This window comes from Megalops cyprinoides, chromosome 1 (genome assembly GCF_013368585.1).
Source record: "Megalops cyprinoides isolate fMegCyp1 chromosome 1, fMegCyp1.pri, whole genome shotgun sequence".
In the NCBI taxonomy this organism is placed as follows: Eukaryota; Metazoa; Chordata; class Actinopteri; order Elopiformes; family Megalopidae; genus Megalops; species Megalops cyprinoides.
The window spans coordinates 13604142-13625406 of NC_050583.1; the positions used below are offsets into that span (position 1 = coordinate 13604142).

General features: G+C 43.5%; 1 protein-coding gene across 1 annotated transcript; it reads left to right on the forward strand.

Annotated features, from left to right (window-relative positions):
* The first annotated feature begins 10766 nt into the window (after window positions 1-10766).
* si:ch211-79m20.1 (MAP7 domain-containing protein 1) lies at window positions 10767-20931 on the forward strand. Its single transcript, XM_036550436.1, has 7 exons — window positions 10767-11803; window positions 15332-15428; window positions 16935-17009; window positions 17233-17426; window positions 17720-18755; window positions 19010-19169; window positions 19401-20931. Exons 1-6 carry the CDS (start codon window positions 11741-11743, stop codon window positions 19150-19152), a joined length of 1608 nt encoding a protein of 535 aa, XP_036406329.1. The 5' UTR covers window positions 10767-11740; the 3' UTR covers window positions 19153-19169; window positions 19401-20931.
* Window positions 20932-21265: the final 334 nt, after the last annotated feature.

A 21265-nucleotide genomic window follows, 5' to 3' on the forward strand; every position in this document is an offset into this window, starting at 1 on the left:
TATTACTACTGTACGTGAGAAGACTAAGTGATAAGAACAAACTCCACCCAACAGCCTCTGGCTGTCTTCACAGAAATGTGGTTTGAGTAGGAAGCCTGGATTTTCCCTCTCTCTGTGTCAGTCTTGCCCTCTCTCCTTCTCTCATACCACAAACCACTTTTCCTCATCCCTCTCTCTTTCTCTACCCACCTACCCTGTGCTCTAAAACAGCCATTATTCTCTCTGTCCTCATGGTCTTCTCCATTGCTCTCTGTAACGACGGTCCTACACTGGCATCCTTGCTGGATTCGGGGTAACCATTAACCCAGACTCCATCTCTTTGGTTCAAAATCACTATCAAGAGGCCTGTGGAATAAGTATGTTTTGCTGTATTTTTCATCCTCTGTGCTTTTCACCAACTTTGTGTTCATGCGGAGAGGCAACATTAATCACTTGGCACTTTGGCATCCAGCATTTAATGTGTGTTTACTCTGTAATTCTGCCATGATGCTCCCCACAGGTTGTCAAGTATTTGAAATAAGTAAGCATGGCCTGCAACCCTCCCAGCAGATGATCAGCCCTCTCAGTTCTGTTTGTGTCTACTTTATAAACTGCTCTAAAGGCACTGTGTTAGACTTACTGTTCATTTTGCAACAGGTTTCTGCTGTGAGCACCCGTGTGTGAGTAATGCATGCATGATTTTGTGTGTGTGTGTGTGCGTGCACATATGCAGTACCAGTCAAAAGTTTGGACACACCTGATCAAAACAATGGGAAATATGCATTCAAAGACATTTGATCTAAAGACTTATGCCTAAATGTTTGACATTTGTTTCTTAGACAAATATAAATAGTGAAACTGAAGCCTATGTATGAATTTATTTAGAAAAAAATTATTAAAAAAATATTTTTAGCTACTTTGAAGAACCTAAAATATAAGACAGTTGTTTTGATTTGTTTATACTTCTTCATTGCTGCATACTTCCATTTGTGTTATTTCATAGTTTTGATGTCTTTACTATTATTCTAAAATGTGAAAAACAGTAAAAATAAAAATAAAAGTTAAGTCCAAACTACTGATTGGTCCTGTATATGTTTGTAGTGTATGTATGGGCTTGTATGTGTATGTGTAAGCACACTGCATTTAGCATGTTGATAGGCTTTTCATTCATCCTTAATGATCTTTGAGGTGGATATTACTAACGGGATTATCGGGATTTGCTCGATTAGAGCACAGCTGCTTGGCAGGACATTAAAGAAAGACTGACAGCGAGAGGAGAACAACGAGGGTTGTTTCTCTGAGACAATACATTCGCACATGAAAACCGCGGGACAATACTATACAGTACACCAGGATGTGGAAAAGAGGCGGGAGATATGTAGGATATTTTGCCTCTACATGGGACTGTTTCCTGGCAGTGGGCAGTACCTTTTTGTGTGAATTTTCCTTTGTGTGAAGTGGAGTGAATAAACATACTGTTTAATCAGATATGAGCAAATCCCAGGTGTCTGTTTCATTGATCACTCAATACACAAGCAACTATGGAGACAGCGGGAATCACTGAATAATCACACAACTCACATCAACTGAGTATACGGAACATACTGATGTAGTGCCACACATTTATCATAAGGTGAAGTACACTTTGTGAGGTGTGTGTTTGTGTGGGACCGTGTATGTGCTTGTAGCGCATGTGTGTATTAATGGGACTATAATCACTTTACAGAATGTTGCAATGTCTCTTTGGATATAACGTGAAAGAGCCGAATCAAGCAGCTAAGATACACTAACAGCCCAGTCGAATAAACGGACGGGCCCACAGCACCAATGCAGTGTAAAACACTGCCCGAACGTCAGTGTGTGTGGTGAGGAGTCACGCACACCTTCGGCAGGAAGTTTCCTTGTAAACAGGAAAGAGAGAAGACTGGATATTACTGCAGGGAGTGGAAGCTCCTTCAGACGGATCAGAACACACCTGTATCCCTCTTTATCTCTATTCCTGTGTTACTGTTCCTGTCTGTCTGTCTGTGTCCCTGTCTCTCTTTCAGTGCAGTTTAAACACACAGATCAGAATTATAGCTATCCCCTGTCTGCCTCTGTCTCTGTTTCTCTCTCTCTCTCTCTCTCTCTCTCTCTCTCTCTCTCTCTCTCTCTCTCTCTCTCTTCAGCTCTCCGTCACTGAGGTCGGTGGAGGTGTGGTGAGGTAACGCATTTCCTGGCAAAGGAATAAACACAAGCAGCGACTCGCAAGATATTAATATCACATAAAGTGGAAGTCCCCTCCACCAGAAAGCGACCGTGTAGAGAGATAGGAGAGGGGAAGCTCAGCTGACTGTAATATGTTAACACTAGGAGGGTGTGAATTCTGGTGCTTGCCCTGTTTGAAATTATCATTAGAGTTTCTGGGGATGTTTGCTGAAAAAAGAAATTGCACCTCAACATTAAATAACCCGATGTACCATACGTTTATAAATTATCCTCAGAGGGTATCTGTTTGTTATATGCCTGTCCAGCCAAATGTGTTTCTTGAGTTTAATTTTCAGATACATTTTAAATCAGTCCACAGACGTTGTGTCGTCTAGTGCAGCTTGACACTTTCCTGTTGGTACATTTTCAGATCTTAGATTTTTTCAGATTTTATTTTTCAGAAAGTTTAAATCAATTTCAGTATATAGAGAAGAATCAAGCTGCACTAAACAAAAAAGTCCCTAACATGATTTATAAAGGTTTGGTGAGTATAACCTGGATTTGTTTCTTTCATAGATCCACCCTCTTTGCTTTTTTTCCTAATATTTACACATTTTTTTTCATGAATATATCCAAGTGCCTTTTATCTACATTTGGTCTATATGTCTTTATGCATGTCTTGGCTTCAGCCTGTTTGCCTTTCCTTCTCTCTATCCCCATCTCCTTGCATCTGTGGTACTGAATACATGGCACATTCCTCGAATACCTCTCCCTCTCAGTCACTCACTCCCTCTTGCTCTCTCTCTCTCTCTCTCCCTCCATGATTCACATTAGCTCTGAACTTGTTGACAAGGCTGTGCTGAAACATGAACGGGGAGCGTCCTGAGCTCTGAAGAGGCCGCACGAATGCATGCTCCCTCCACGCGCTCTCTCTCTCTCTCTCTCTCTCTCTCTGCGCGCTCGCAAAGGTATCAGAAAAGCACATTCGTGCGAACCCGCGTCGCCGTGCTTATTATTTCCTGCCAGGGTGCAGATTTAAGGCCACTCTCAGGGACTGGTCTACAATGTTGAATTGTACCACTCTCACAGACCCCAGTCATTGAAGTATGCCGCAGCAAACTGAGTGGCATTATTCGCCTGCACCTGAGGGTAATTAGGTCATCTGCACACCCCAGTCACAACACTGCAGACTGCTGCAGGCCACAGTCTGTGCGGAGTGCGCTGCGATGAAAGAAAACAGTAAATGCCCTCTCTGCTGCACTGTTTCGGGCTCGTCGCTGCAGCCAAATGCGGTTGTTAAGCGCTCTGAGTGCGCTGCCCACACACGCTTGTGTGATATAGAAAGGAGAAGTGCGATTAAAAAAAAAAAATACAAGGTTGATGTTAATCATGCAGAGCATCGCATGTATGATATTTTTTTCACACCACCAGCTCTCTTCCATCATCAGGAAATAAGAGGTCACCGAGCCCAAGCGTATTTCTCAGAATAACCCGAAACGACCACAATTTTCCAAATTTGAGCATTAGCCACATTTCCTAGAAGAAGTCAAGCTTTTAACGAAGCTAGCATCACTGATGGTGAGACTGTTAATAACAGTCGCAGCATTAGTTGTGAACTTTTGAAATGCAAAACAAAATTTTTTTATTACTTTATTTCTAGTAAAAGGAGATTAAAAACACAGACAGTAATTTGAGGGGTTTGTTCCTTTTTACTCTCCCACTTCCCTTTTAAACCACCCTGCTTTGGCCTGAGAGACCCACATGCCTTCCTACATAGGCACCTGTTTCCCTTCGGTTGGGGAACCCTGAATTCCTCATGCACTTGATTTATGGGATATCCTTTAATCAGGTGTGCACATTTTCAGAAAACTACTCCTGTGTAATTACACGTCAGTCAGCAGGGATCTCTCGGCTGCTTCTCCCCTTTGCTGCTGCAGTGCTCGATAAACTCTCAGCGGAGTTTGGGCCACGTTGGAAAAGCCCGCAGGGGCTGGGGAGGTCTGACACAGATGCTCGTACCACTAAGTAATAATTTGTGTTAACGACGGAAAGCAGAGGGAAAAAAAAACGAAACAAAACCGCACTAATTTGTGAAGGAGACACCCCCCTCTCCTTTCAGCTTTCTCCCTCTGCCTGTCCTGATCCCACATTAAAGAATGGGCCAAAATTACGGATTGAAGAGGGAAACCATGTGTTAAGGGCATTGAACTGAATTCATGATGTTCCACAGTAACCCTGGAAGATAAATGCTAAGACAAGTGGTACTGTAGTTAAGCTTTGGTACTGCGGTTACACGCAATATTTGATGCATCACAGACACGCAGTACCAAGACAGCAGTGGTATCAACAGACAGTGCACATCAGCAGGTTTCTACAGCACAATATACTGTGATCCATAGTATTTTCATGACCAGTTCAAGGAAGATGATTTGTTAGGCTCATGCATACCACGGGACATGACTGGATGCGCTTTATTTACATTGGTTAAAGATACTAAAGTCAAATGTGCAAAGAACACCCAAGGCGGACCTTCCCAAGGTTCAGAGGGCTCAGAGAGTTTAAAAAAAGTGGATTCTTTTAGTTTTTTTTTATTATTTCAGCAAGAGAAAAAGAAAGGGAGGAACATGCAGAGCTCTGAAGGGAAATTCCCACAGAGTAAAAGACCCGTCAGATCAAAAGCCCATTTCATATTTGCCTGGATTCACAGGACACCTGCAAGTGTAACATCCAGCATGAAAAGTGGGAGGGAGCGAAAATAAATGATAAATCATTTCTCATACAACTGACAAGTTAATGCAGTATTTCTCCACACACATACGCACACCATGGCTTTCTTCAAACAGAGATGCCTTACGTGTGGTTGAGAAAGACACGTTCAGAAGAGCTGCAAAGCATTCAAAAATATGGCAGGGCTCTCTGAGGATTGAGAGTGTGACCAAAAGTCTCATTCCTCATGATTAGAGTTTGATCTATGTAATTCATTTGATTAGCAAACACCAGTGGAAATTCCTGAGTTTCAAAGAGAGGATGCAAAAAGCTTACCTTTGTACTTCTAATTATCCTGAACCTTGCTTTGATTATCTTGCACTGCTGAGAAATGTATCAGTTTAAGGGTCACTCATTTGCATTTTTCATTGCATTTAATGTCTTTGAATTACCTTTGTGTACTTCACATTAAGTGACTTAATCATAGCAGAGATCTGCTCACAATACATTCTAATTAATATAGAAAAGATTGGCCGTCGGTTTTCAGCCAATGAGGTTAACAGTCGTTGCAAAGGAAATGACAATAAATTAAAATGATAAACATCATGATAAAAATCAGTAAAAAGAAACTTTGATGGTCCTTTGTCATAAAGTCTGCCCACTTGGTCACCATCTGTGGCTAACATGTATTTTTATACAGTAGTGCTCTATAATGGATTCAAATCTGAAATCTTCTGGTTACAAGTCCAGTTCAAAATGTTCCAGTAGCAGTGACCAACACTATTTTAAAGTAGTCCTCCACCATGTCATCTGGATAAGAATTACATCTTTTCTTGTGTAAAATGTATAATTTTTGAACGTATTTCAGTCTGTCATGCCTAAACAAGAACGACCTCCTTCCAGCTGATTCAGTGTGAGCGGGTAATAACCGGACAGCGGTTGTCACCAGGTGGATGTTGGCTCACAGTTGAATTGTAGCCTCTCCTCCTACCAAATCACGACCTGCTTGCTTGGCTTTGACCTAATCATTAACCTCAACTGCAACCAGAATGATGCCCTATAGCCTCCTCCAAACAGCTGTAAGTCAAGCCTGTGTCCCATAATCGTCTTTCACTTCTTATCTGTAAGGTTGGTCAGATCTACCTCAAAGCAGCTGCGTAAGGCGAATGGTCCCGAACAAGCTAGGCCTGCAGGAGCAGGTACCACTGTATCTGATCACAGACAAAACCGGGTGAAGCCTCCAGGAAGTGGAAAGTCAAGGCCAGGACAACTTTACAAATGTTGTCATGGAATAAAAAAAAACACTTTTTTGTAGTTTAGAGTGGCAGGTACATTGGGGTTTGATATTTTTAGGTAGTGAAAAAACATTTTTAGCTGGAAACTTTTGCTTGGTGTCTGTAATGGGAAAATCCCACCTACAGTAAATGGTAATTAAGTATAGATTTTATTTGAAAGGAAAACAGCAGTCCATGGCGTGAATCATTATTTATATTAACAACCGAATGGGCAGTAGTTTTGCTAGTGGGTGGATCAGGGGAGTGGGGAGAGATTGTGTTTGTTTGAATTAAGATTACGAGGAGAGGGAGGGGGTTCTTTAATTGATTGGCCTGCACGAAATGAAAATGTTGACCCACCTCAGAGATTCCACATTATATCTAAGTGATATATGGATGTTTGTTAGTGGAGGAAAGGAGGCTGTCAGATAACGTGTCCTTCTCTGGTGGAGAGACAGTTTGCTGCAGCGTGGCTGCATTGTCCAGATATGCCCAGCGTTTGGTTTATTACCTTGAAACCACGGGATGCTGTGTCAAACGCCTGAGACCGGTGGTCCTCTGACGAGGCCATATAAAGTCATGATGACTGCATCCGCTGCAGGGGTAAGGAAAATCTCCGCCACTACTTCCTGTTTTTCTCATTGAAACGAGTATTCCCCCATGACTCTCTGCTACTCTATTCAAACTAAAACAAACACACAAAACACACAGACACACACACACACACACTCTGCCAAGACTGGGTGGGGGGTCAATTCTAGAATTTCCAGATCTTGCTTTGATCAGCGGCTATACGACAAATGGATTTCATAAATATTTAAATATTTTCTATGAGCGTGCCGAAGCGTCTCCGTCTTGTTCACGCCATCCGTCCCCTCACTTGACTATTTCCCCATTTTCCTTTTTGCGTATGTGATTCACTCGGTTCATTCCCCCCTCCTCCGGCTTCCCCCCAAATATATATATATGCATCAATATCCGCCTCTGCCATGTCTTCTGTTACATTCATATTGTAACACTATTCACCACAGCCATCTGCTCTCCGTTTATGCATTGTGCCCCATATATTTAGCCCAATGTCTTCATTTCCTCTGGTATTGACTCAGGAACACAAACAATGCAGTGTTGTTATTCTTCCCTCCACTGGCTTCAGCTCACCGGTTGTGATGCAGACCCCATTCATTTGCAAGAAGTTTGAAAAATATGAAGTGATTCACTGAATAATAACCCGACGGTCATCCCATCCCATTTTTTGTTTTACATAATTATACATGCAGTGACACTCAACACTGATCCCACAGAAATGCAGGGTTCCATATGCATTCTTGTTCCGTGCTCTGTAACTAATTCCTTTTCGGTCTCCATTTGCAATTCCCAGCTCCATTCTTTCTCCTGTTTCATACCTAATTCTCAAATTTTCATATATACTCCCAGCAGCACACAATTAACACTTTTCTTTGGACATTTGTTTTCTTTTCCCAGTGCCTTCACTTCTGCCTCTCTTAAGAAATACCAACAGATACTGTAAATGGTTTCAGTAGCACTTGATAGCAGTGGAAATGTAGTTCCCACAAAAACCAAGCAACAACTACTTGCCTCCTCTTGTCATTACATTTTTTACATTACATTACTGGCATTTAGCAGACATTCTTATTCAGAGCAACTTACATTTGTTACATTTTTTTTACAACATTATCCCTTTATAGAGCTGGATATTTACCGAGGCAACTGAGGGCAATAGTACAGCAATAGTGCCCCAGTGGGAGGACTGAACCAGCAACCTTTTGGTGACAAGTCCTGCTCTTTAACCACTGTGCGACACTGCCGCATGATAATCTGAAAAGCCATTCATTTTGGATCTGGCTTTGCATTCAGCTGTATTGTTAGTTGAGAATCTAATAAAGCATATGACTGAGACTAGAATATAAGAGACAGACTCCAGCATCTTACATCAGGGGACTGCCAGCATTGCTCTGTGGATGTGGGGTGGAAGTGGTGGAGTGTGGGGATGAAGTGTTTTCTTGTGGTGGCTGTTGGGGGATAAGATTTTCCTGAATTTTCAGTTTTCAGTTGAATTCATTCTGGTGATTAAATGAGAACTCTGGAGCCTGGCCCAGGCTGTAAGGACAGGCTGTAAAAGATAAAGAGAAACTTCAGTGGGAGCTTGTGCTTAGGGTGTTTCATACTGACTCTTGCAGCTTTAGTGACCACATGGAGCTCCTCTCTCATGGCCAGCTGGCAGGAAAACCCTGATTAGGTGCACAGTACGCAGACATGCATTAATGTGCATGTCGGCTAGGAACTACGCTTCCAAGCATTTGAATAAAGGCACTCACGAACAACTGTGCTTGTACTAACATTGAAAGTCTCTTGTAATTTTCAACATGAAGGAGGGGGGAGTATGGAATGAGGGAGGAAGAGACATAGAAGTAATGCAGAAGAGAGAAAGAGAGAAAGAGGATTTTAGGATTCAACCAGACTTGACCCCTGCTCCAGTCCCCAGACGGCACAACACGGCTCTTCATTGCCTTTGTACAGATTTAATTGTAACAAATACACAGCCATTCACTGCGGGCCTCAAAAACCAGCCCCACGGCTGAGACGGTAAACAGAGTAAGTGCATTAAGGGACTCAAGGAGCAGATCACGTCTTTGGCAACACCACCCAAATTATAAATTCTTAAGAGTCCAGACAGACACGGTGCAGCCCAGACGCACAGCAGCACAGCACGCACACACACGCAATGCAGGATCAAATCAAACAGAGGCCACACACAAAGCAGTGCATTCTGGGTACGTGCTATGGAATGTTGTATGGACACTAGTAGGTTGGTAGGTTGGTAGGTTATAGCACAACACGGTGGTATGGAAAACAGAAAAACAGACACACGTACACAGACCCACTGGACAGCACACACCAGAGACACACGCAAAGAGCAATCTTACAGTAAAACAGTTGGTGAGATAAACTGGAGAACATTAGGATACCCTGGTCTTTCTCGTGTAGACGTAGGAAGTGCAGCTTGTTTTTATTGACCTGTTTTATACACACTCTATAAAAATACTCCGTTCAGCGTCAGAATCAGTTAAAAATGTTTATATTCTCATCCAGCAAAAGGCAATTGACTCTGACACAATCATTTCCTAAGCATCATTCACTCAGCTGGAAATAAAAAGGTCACTACTCTAAATTTAAAATAAAAAAATCCAAAGTTATGTAACTGTAGCTCTGCATCCTCTGAGCCTCACTCTGACACTATGACAGCAAGATGAATTTACAGATAAAAAGTGACATGTCATCTGTGATGCTTCTTGGGAAGTGCAATGTTCTTAGAAAAGCAGCTTTCCTACTCAGAGCAAAACCCTTTTGGGACAGCACCTCTTGCACCAGCCTGAAATAAGAGTGAAAATATTGCAATTCTGCAGACAAAAATTCACGGTCATAAAATATGTCTTCCAGATTCACAGATTTTTCTGTCTTTTTAAACAGAAGTCTTTTTCCTTATAAGAGGCTTTTATTTGACAAGCCCAAAATCACCTTAAAGGCTGACATTCTGGGTAGGAAACAGTGAGAAAAAACATTTAAACTGAAGTTACACAAAATTATTCTACTATTCAATATTTTTTTAATTTCCACTGTTCTTTAAAAGAGTCAAAATGCAATCATGGCTAATATCCCACTCTTGATGTTCCAACATGCTTTATGTCATGTGTATGTTATGTTATGTCATGTTTATGTAATTTACATTATTCTTTAATACCTTGTTTGTGCCACACCCCACTTGAGGTACCCAGACTCTTTTTGCATTTCTTTTAATTGTATCAAGGCAAAATAAAAATACTGTGGCTAGTGCAATAAATATAGTAGCATAATTTTTTCACAGCAGCAGCTGAATTTGGTGTTTTGAAAGTTTTACTCATATAACACTTTTACATTAACGTTTGACACTTTTGAAAACGCTCGTTCAACTTGCCTATGTTTTACCAACTTTCTGTTAGATTGTATGGAATTCCATTTTCACTCTATAGCCATGGCAGAGTTACACTTCTGACTACTGTCAGCATTTCAGACCTGTATTAAATTTATTTGCAAAAGTACCACTGATACTGTAAAAGTGACTTTGCGATACTGAGTGCCGTTGGAATTTATCGAAAGAGCAGAGATGTCCTAGCAAAGCAGAACACCTCAATCTGGTCACGTAATCTTTCCATCTCCCTCCCAAATGACGTGTAGCAGGCAGAACAGCTGTCATGCATCATCCAGGTACTGTAGGTGTCACAAATTGATAGTGAAGGAGGTGTGTAACACCCTCTTTGTATAGCACTTTGACAGTTTTAGATCACTGCGGTTCTTTGCTCTTGCTGTTAAACTTTACTCCTTTATGCACTTCTACATCAAAATTTCCATGTGATGCTAACCAAGAAATAGGTTACACTATATTTTAATGGTTAAATTCTGTAGAACGCTCCCGTAGGCAGCTCTGTGTCATTCCACCCTCTAAGGAGAATAGCCCCCTCCTCCCGTTCCTAATATGGATATTACAGCCTTAAAGGGGCGGGGAGATACACTCAAACTCGTAGGCTGAAGCTGCTTTTATTTGGAAACCTGGACACCGTTCAGCGTAATCACACGGGAAACTTGGTCGTTGATAAACTGAGACTAAAGCGTTTGCTCTGTTAGATTTTGCAGACTACCTGCTCGTGCTGGACAAACCTCTCTGAGATAGAGGAATGATTATTGCTAATAAAAGAAATCCGCGCGCCATTTATTTGAAGAACACATACTTTAATTGGACGCAATAAACGGACTTCGACTTCGTGCCATTGGAAATCACATTGCGTTTTTGCATTTGATTCTCTGACCCGCGCTGCTGCCACCTGTCAAGTTCGACATTAGCGTGTACATAGAAACTGAAATGCATTTTTTTAATTCACTCATTTGAAAAGACGAATTCGTTTTCAAGACCACAGTGTTAGCTTTAGTGAAGAAAGGCAGCAGAGATTCTGAACTAACATAGCAAAATCAAAGAGGAACGCTGGGCTCTTCGCTTATTATTGTTAATTTTTATATACAGTTTTATGATTACGTGCTAATTTTTCTTCCTTTTCTTCCATTGCATTTGCAATGGTTTTAGGACAAAGAGGCATTCCTGTTTGAAAATATCCTGAATGTATTCCATGCACTTTTGCTGACGTCCAACCACTTTATTTTGGGAAATCAGCTTTTCCTTCTTCTGAACCTTTTGCCACACCGGTAGGCTGGTGTTTCTTGGAAAATTACGGAGAGAAGAAAAAGGGTCAAACAATTCCATTCCCTACAAAACCGACTCGAAATACTTTTGACTGCTGACCTGGGTTTTCCGGAATTCTTCACAGACGGACTTAATTCTGTGGAATTAAAGAGGCCATCCCATTAAAACGCACATCAGAAAGTAACCAAATTAAGCAGATTGCTGGATGTTCGCCGGAGACGGGCGCCTTTGCCTGAGAGGTCCACGGAGCGCCGCTGTCCCTGTGCAGAAGTGCTGAGGAGGGCCAGCCCTGCGCCTCCATAAATGCCCAGTCCGTCGCCGAGTCTCGAGGCTGGGCGGCATCATGAGCTCGTGGGTTCGGCTGCTCGCAGTGCTAGCGCTGTGTCTGCGGTTTGCTAGCGCCGAGGTAAGATTGCGTCTTAAAGACTTTCGCAGAATTTCGCTTCGGACGTAATGTTTCGATCCGCGCAAGCGTGAACACCGTGGGACTTTTTGTTTACCTGTGTGGCACCTAGTTCAGCGGGGCACTCATTCATTCTCACGCCAGGGGGAAGTTAAATTGCGACTAAACCGCAAGGTTTAGTATGAGTTCGGCTTGTTTCATTGCTGTCATCGAGACAGTGAACGAACAGCCCTGTAATGTTGTCATTGCCCTGACTTCAGTTCGTGTTAATCGGTCGCAGAAGTGATTAAACAGTGTGTGGTAATATGCTGTATTTCTTGTAATGCAAGTGTCAGCGCTGTGGCTTGTGTGATTACATTGTACAGTATAGCTGCTGACTGTTCTGCAATTGCCTCTTACTACCCCCCCCCTCCCCCCGCGCGCGCTGATTACTATTGTGAGCGCTATAATTATGCATAATGAAAAAGAAAATAATGATAGTTTTTTCGTGGTAATTTAAACCGTGCTGTGGAAAACTACAAACATTTCAATCTTCCATAATGACCTGAGGGCTATCATATATAACTATTTCATAATCATAAAGTTGATATGGAGGGATATTTCAATTCACGTATCTATTTATAACCCTAATTATCTCATTTGACACACCGACGTTTATACAGATGGCACGCATAACAGGAGCGATCCACCAGTTACTAGTTTGCACCCTAGCTGAAGCAAAATGTTTTTTATCCGTTGTGTAACTCCGAAGTCTTACAGAAATGGTTAATGTCATTGTCTGGGGAGGATTTCCTCCTAAAAGGCATGGTTGACTCTGTTCTGATTGCTAGTGCTCTCCATTTAAAAATACAACAATACCCTTCATGTAGGGTGGGTGTAAAATTAGTCCTGAGAACAGAAACGGGTCACACAGCACACATCACTTTGCATTTGGTCTGGTAGTTAGGAAGACAGAAAATAAGTTTCTAGGAACAATGTAACATTTACCCTCACACCAGTGTTAAGAAGCAAAACCAAACTCAAGTTGACTGGCAGTGAAATACCCCATTCATAGTCTGTGTGTAGTGTGCTAAGAATCAAACCACCCACTGACGCCTTCTTTAATCCTTCGGCGAAACATCAGATTTGTTAATGACCTCACTTTTATCTTTAGTTAAATAATGTAATTATGTCCTGAAGCTTGGTACTTTGCACTATTTGACTCATTATGGCTGCCCATTTTGTGAACAAGTAACTACATGTGTGCTGTGGGTTCTGAAGTGGATTATAAGCAATGTGAATCAAAAAGATGCATTGATAATTTTCAAGTTGAGGTCACTGGTTTAGGCTTTGGCTGGCAAGGTCAGGCTCACTAGGCTCACAGGCTCTATAGCCAATGGTGGGTGTTCTCCCACTATCTTCTCTCCCCATCCTGGATGTCAGTAAAATATATGGGGTGAAGTCAGAGCAAGCTGTGACAGATGGCTTTGAGCGATGCTTTAAATCAAATCCACTCTTTCTGGCCTTCTCTTTCATTTAGCTATCTATCCATCATCCTCAGCTCTCTATGTGACATTTGGAATCTATGCATGCAGTGTGGCTTATATTTGCATGTTAACTTAAGTGTATGCATCTCTATTTCCATACGCATGCACACCTTTGTGTGTGTGTGTGTTCATGCATACAGTATGGTTACACATATATATGGTTAATTGTATTGTGAAGTTATGTTTGTGTGTGACATTATTTGTGCTGCAGTAAGTCTTTATGTCTGCATGCTGGATGCCATATGTCCCCTTCTGAACACTGTAACACTGTGCAAGTGCACCCACAAGTTTTTGTCTCCGAGTGAGTGTGACAAAATGTGGGTGTGTGTGGGTGTGCATGTGTGTATCTGTGTCTGCGTTTCAGCAGACAGTCCAGTAATCATATGTCATTACACCTCACCTCGCTCCCCTTACAGCCTGTACCTGACATTCCTCAGCTACTCCATCTTCCCATAAAACACTCACTTCTCCCTCCTCTGACACCCACACCCACAGGCATGGAGGAAGTGATGTCAGTGGCACCTCTGTATCATTCAGTGGAATCAGTGCACAACACCTGACATCAGCTCACCCTGAATGACTAGCTGACACGCTGATGGTCTGGAACATTGATGAATTTGCCAGCCGGCCACCTGTTTCACCGGCTGTGTGACCTGGCAGTGCGTCTGACTGATTTGACCGACGGATTACTCCAACGTTTAAAAGATAGGTTAAGAAATCATGTAAGGAATGTAAGCACAGGGGTGAATGGAACCAGTGTGGCTCCAGCAGTCGATCCACAGCGCTGTCAAATCTCTCAGTAGAAAAGCCAGCGTTGATGGGCGGTAAAATACAGACCCACAGTAAAATACAAACAAGGCATCCAGCATGACTTGTCCACCTACAGCACTGCAGATGAGAGCTTATCATGATGGATGTGTAGCGTGCTAAACCAGCTACTGTGGAGAAGAGAGGCATGGGGGAGTAAAGCACTGTGCACATCTACACTCACACGCAAGCACACACACACACGGAAACACACACACGCACACACACACGCACACACACACACACACACACACAAACACACCCACAGGAGAAGTGCACACTGTTGCCTCTGTTGAGTGCGGGTGAAAACACAGTTTAGAGGGCAGCTGTGTTTCAGAAGACCACTGTCTGCTACCGATACACTGACACTTTGTCTGCAGCACAATGACTGTGACTGATAAACTGAAGAAAGTGCTCATGTATTACAGTACACTGGGGGCAATGCTGGGCACACACTCACAAAGGGATGCAGCCAACGACGGACTGATGCTGGGTTTCAGGCATACACTGAGCCACTGAAACTGATATCCAGACTTTTTATATAACCGCACGCCCCCCAATCAAGGGGTCCAGTTCCTCCATCTGTGACTGAGTGTGTGGCTGTGCATTGTGTGTGTGTGTGTTTGTGTGTGTGTGTGTGTGTTTGTGTGTACGTGCGCGTGTGTATGTGTGTGTCCATGGTTTGTTTAGCAGTTGCTGGGGGCGATGTGTTTGTTGCATTTTTCCTGTTCAGACACACAGCCACATGATAGTGACCGCACTGGGGAGGGAACATCTAACGCCTAACAAAAAATTAAACAGTTTCTCTGAGTGTGATGGGAGGGGGATGATCATGAGTAATCCTGGACATAAAAAAGACACCCATTCATGGTGCTTCCTCTTTCATTCTATTTTTCTACCTTCTCTGTCTTCTCACGTAGTCTATTTGTGTCCATCTCTCCTCTCTGTAACTGCATTCTGCCTTTCTTCAGCTTTGTTTTCTCTTTAGCTGGACACTTCACCGCGCCACTCTCTTGGACACTTAGTTGATGAAATGTGCTGTGTGGCACTGACAATCTGACGTCTACAATGTAAATGCTGCCAACACACTGCTGGTAACCCCAACAGAAGTGACAATAAAGAAGGGAATAGCTTTGTGTTGTAGAGTATGGATGCTGATGAGTGCAATAAGTAAAAAGGTCACCTCTCTCTCTCACAGGGGGATCCTCTGCCTCTTTCTATGGTGGAGCTGGTGAGAAGTAGCCCTATTTCCTCCATTGAGGACCTTCAGCGACTGTTGGTGACTGACTCCGTAGGTAAATCTGCATTCTCGCACTGTTAAATACTGGAAGACACTGCCCGTCTCTTACATGCTGTCACACTGTTACTCACCGACATACACTGTAACACTGTTACACTTTTTGATAAGCTGACACATTCCACACACTGTGACACGCTGTAACGCTGTTACACACTTGCAGTCTGTTACACGCTGCAGCAGCTTTGCACACTGTTAAAACACTGATCCCTCTCACATTCAGCCATGTCACAGCTCAATCCCGTGGGATAAACGGTCACACTGATCTCCGAAAGACACAGTGATCTGAGAGACAGATTCATGAGATGCAGGGGAGGAAGAGCGCTTGATTGAAATGCTCAAGGAGAAAGCCAGGATTGGAAGCTATACCAATATTTATATGGGAACAAGTAGCCGGAGGAAGCGACGGGACAATGCGGGTGGCCTTGACCAGCACTTGTGTTGGTGGTTTACAGAGAGGGACAAGGCAAGGCCGTGTGCCATTGTTCTCCTTCAGGGGATTCCTAGCTGTGCACTGTACCACACCCCTCCTGCACAATGGGAGCCGTAGTCATATTCATCAGACCACTGACTCCCCATACACAGGCAGAGGGTGGACTACAGGCAGACTGACTGGGAAACAGAGATCTACAGCCGATACACACACACACACTGTCATACGATCGAAATGTGGAGATTTTCCGTTGGCCTTTGTGAGAGAAGTTGCTTTTTTCTGCTCTGTGGTGGCTAGTGAGCTACAAATATGGGAGGAAGACAAATTACCTTGATTTCATAACTTACCTGAATCTCTTTTTTTTGTTTTAACAAGCATGTCAAGGTTATCCCCATCAGAAAGTAACCATTTACTTAATAAATTTACTATTTTATTATTTAATAAAAATACTTAAAAAAAATAAATTTATTGAATTTATTGTGGTAGTGCCATTTTTTGAACTCTATTTGTTTTACTTACAACAGAGAAACGGATTCAAGTTAAAGTTGATATAGGTTACAATCCCTGTGTAATATTCACAGTTCTTGAATGTGGTTTGCGCTCTATGTTATAATTAAAGTTATTAAAATGATTAGCATGCAAAGGTAACATTACCACAGTAGATGCAATTTAGTAGAAAGGAGTCAGATACTAAATTACAAAAAAAGACTGAGTCAGCATCAATTATCAGTTTCACGATAAGTTCTTTCTCCAGTTGTTCACTGTGATTACTCTCTCATATATGTCTACTCATTCAGAACCATTCCTGACAGCTCTGAGACAGACCACTACAAAAATAGCAACTATTGTTTCAGTAACAATTTTCTTTGTGTCCTGAACAATGTTTCATTTCCAGAGTCCGACTCACACATTGACAAAAAATGCATGTGTTTTATGTCTGGTTTTATTATGACAATTATTACACTGAGAGCCAGCTCAGACTGGAATTTATCAGATAGCAATCAAACAATATCTAAATGACTCAACTCCTGACCTCCGTTTTCCGTGTTTCTGCCTCTTTCTCCCTCCCAGATGAGGAGCCAGACAGTCAGGGAGCCAAGCATCTCCACTCCAACAGCACTTTTAAACGCTTACCCAGGAGCCTTGGTGAGTCCCATTTGCCCCTTTCTCTCCCTTTCTGTGTGTGTGTTTATTTGCATTTATGTGTGCATGATTGTGTGCAATTGTGTTGTGTGCTTTTTTGAGTATATATATATATATATATATATATATATACATATATATATGTGTGTGTGTGTGTGTGTGTGTGTGTATGTATGTTCGTGTCTGTATGGTGTTTAAAACATTGGTACCCTGTACCCTGTCCCAGGTGTGGAGCCAGCCCAACAGGCCCTGTGTAAGGTGCGGACAGAGGTGCTGGAGGTCACCCGGGACATGTTGGACCGCCGCAACGCCAACTTCATGCTCTGGCCACCCTGCGTGGAGGTGCAGCGCTGCTCCGGCTGCTGCAACACCAGGGCCCGGCAGTGTGTCCCCACAGTCACCAGCACCCGATACCTGCAGGTATATATACCACACTGTCACTAGAACCCAATCCCTGTTGGTATATACACCACACCATCACTAGCACCCAATAATTACAGTGTTACACATACTCTACCATGTTACTTTTCATTATTTCATTACTTTTCATTAGGCTGACACCTTTATCTTGGTGCATTTCTGGATGGAAATTTTAGTGACTTAATTCAGGTCAAGTTTCTGAAACCAGTGCCCTCTCTTGGGAATTGAAACCTGTGACCTCTTTGTTTAAATGTGCTGCTCTATATTAACGGTACTCCCCTCCTCTGTAACAGGTGATGAAAATCCAGTACATCAACAAGCGACCCCACTATGAAAAGGCTGTCATCTCTGTTCAGGACCACGTGGAGTGCCGCTGCGAGAGTGTTGCGTCACCCGTGGCCCCTGTGACCAGGGCGAAGAAGCCCCAGCATACCCAGCAGCCCCAGCGGCAGACCCCGAAACCCCCCCTGGTCAAGGTCCAGTCGAAGGAGGAACTGCACCGGCACGATGAGCTGAAACACAATCAGAAACCCCAGCCGGATGGCCAAGAGACTGTCTGGCACCCCAAGCACGCCCACACGCAGACGCCTGCCAGGCAAACACCCACCAGGCAAACGCCCGCCAGGCAAACGCCCACCAGGCAAACGCCCGCCAGGCAAACGCCCCCCAGGCAAACGCCGCCCAGCCACTCTGTCACCAGCACGGAGAGGACGCAGACTGAACAGACTCCCCTGCAAGATCCGCAGCTTCAGGATTCCTCCAGGCAACGTGGAGGGGAGGAGAAGGAACCGCCGCCAACGCAGGAAGCACACAGACCACACAAAGACAAGGAGGAGAACGCCGTCAGCAGCGCAAAGACGCCTCTTGCAGGAGAGACGCACATGCGTGACGGCACCCGGCAGGAGACGAGGCACCACAACACCACGGCCCACCGGACTGCAGCGGAGGGAGAGCCGGGGACGCACAGCACGCGCAAGGAAGATCACCCCCAGCGTGGCGACGTGCCGCACAGGCAGACCGAGCAGAGACATCCACACAACCACAGCCGCCTCCACAACCAGACAGAGGTAGCTGATCGAGGGCAGCACACTGTCCAACAGCGCAAAGACAGCGAGCGTCTGGAGGCAGAGGAGAGACACTTGCTGCTGATACAGCAGGAGAAACTTAAGCTGCAGGAGGAGAAGCGAGAACTTCTCCTACTGCAAAGAAAACTTGATCAGGAAATGCAGCAGCTAAGGCAGCAACAACAGCAGCATCACCAGTACAGTCAAGAGCGACATCATCACCACAGCCATCAAACGCAGACACTCACAACCACACACAGACCAGGTAAATGCAAAATTCATTACGTCATGTATGTGAGTGTGTGCAGGCGTGTGTGTGTGTGTGTTCTCCCTTCTTCTTTCTTTCTGTCCCTTTTAACTGATCATATAAACGTATGCGTCCTGTGATTCTTCCTCGGCTCACCGGACGCGAGGAACATGAAGGAAATTGCTGTCAAAGCTAGCTCGCAGCAGTTGGGCGGCTTTCAACTCTCGGTCCAGCACAATGTCTCTGAGCATCTGTTTTTCTCCTTCCCTCAGTGACAACAGCTCCGACTACAACACGACCGTCCGCCACGCCCCAAACCCAGAGGACGTCCACGCGCCCCGCCCCATCCCGGAGAAGACCGCGCAAGAACCGGAAAAGGATGAGCAAGGCAACAATGAGGGCCATACTGATGTAGAGAGAAGAAATACACAGGTGAGAGAGAAAGAAATACTCATGTACCCGGTGAAACATACATTTTCATGAAGCCTTACTCCCCTCAAGATTGCATACATATCCATAAACGTTTATGCGTATATACACGTATAAATATACTACTGATTAATTTTCACTGGGGGGTTATTAGCTTTTTGTCATTTAGTGCCCTTTTAAGAGTCCTTTTGTCAATTTAACATAGTCCTCTATATTTTTCCTTCTCTCACACAGAATGGTTTATAGGCATTTTCCCTGAAACATGGGTGAATCCAGCAAACTGTCCTCCAAAGATGGACACGGATGGAAAACCAGCCTCTCTGCTTCTCTGTTATTGCTGTTGTTAATATTTTCATCGTAGATATAACTTTTACAATGGTTTACTTCCTCCATTTGTAACATGTTTTCTCTTTAACGTATGTAATGCCAACAGCAATAACAGTGCTAATAATTACATGATGAACTCATCTGAGAGGGAATTATATTTCAAACTGCACTAAAACACTGGAACTGAATGTATGCTGTATACCTACGACAAAGGTGATGCACAGTACTACAGCTCCCATCAGCCACTGTGGTTCAATTCAAAACTCTCTGAGCTGATTGGACACTGGACCCAGGAATGTCACACAGGATTGGACAGTCTGTGCATTTCTAGGGAAGATTAAAGAGAGGCTGGTGAACGTGCTTCCTTGATTTCACTGGATGGACTCAGCTCGACTCTCACGCTAGCCTGGCTGAGGACTTGTACAATGCCTGGATTTGAAACTCCGAATTCCATGCACTGGCCGTTTATGGGGTCACTCATGGCAAAAAGCATGTGGCTCCCTGTTCAGGTATATGTTTTGGTACTGGGGCCCTGCCTTTACTGTACGGCAGTTCATTATAAAAAGGAAACTGGACAGCATGGAACTCAAGTCGACGCTTGTTGAGTCATGTGTAGATTGTGATGTCATGGGTTAAGACATCAGCTCTGGAGCCCCTCATGGAACTGTCAGACTCAAAGCAGGGGGCTGGACAGGACTAAAATGAGAAGCACCTTCACCGGTGTGGAGGGATCACTGAGAGGCAAGCCTGCCGATTCCCCGGGGTGGGGGCTGAAATGGACCCATGATAATAGCACTGAAAACAAAAACTCAGGACTGCAAGAGAGTGAGATCACATACACGTGTAGATAACCGCACACTTTGTCAGTGCAATGATGTATAGTGATGCATGTATATGTTATAATATGTTATAATGTTATAATTTTATTTATAACATTAAGTAGAAGAAATTTTATATGTATATGAAATTTCTTCTATTTAAGTGAGACACTGGAATTTCAAAAAGGAAAACACAAAGCTTTCATACATAGAGGCTGTACATGGTATACATGGCAACATAATTGCACTAGCCCTGTTGGATAAACATTCAAAGCTCTATGGCAAACACAGCAACAGTGCAAAGCTGGATGCCATAGTTGAAAGAGGTGTATTACAACTGTGTAGTTAGCATGGCTGGTTCCTCAGCTTTAGCCTTCTTTAGACGCTGTCCATAATGCTTATGTTAAAGTAATATTACTGACCCTTTTCCCACAGAAAAGGAAGTGCCAGTCTAATAAGTACTCATGACACCAGTCATTGTTGTAGCATTATTGATATTTCCTGGTTACCAGAGAAGGAAGCAAGACTCATTGCAGTGCAGATTGATCCATTTTCAAGAAGTGCAACCAGCAACGTGTCATGTTCTTGGCTTTACACTGGATGAAACAAAAAAAAAAAAAAAACAGGAAGTTCTTGGTTGTGCTCTCTGTGCGGTTTACAGTCAGCAAGCGGATGTCATCAAGTTAAAAACTATTAAACATCCAGGGGATTTGCGGCAGTCTATAAGTAAGGGCACTTCTGGAGAGACCAGGAGAGACTCCAGCAGCAGCTGGAAGTCTTATAATATTGCTGTTGCTGTGCACTTTGCTGTAGGACAGAGACTGGTGTACTGTCAGAGGCTATTCACCCAGCGTTACAGCACTAGCCAAACAAGGCCGTGATATTCCATCTGACAGACACAGCGAGGGAGTGGGAATGAGGTGTCATTGTATTTATAACGCAGTAAAAGGTCAT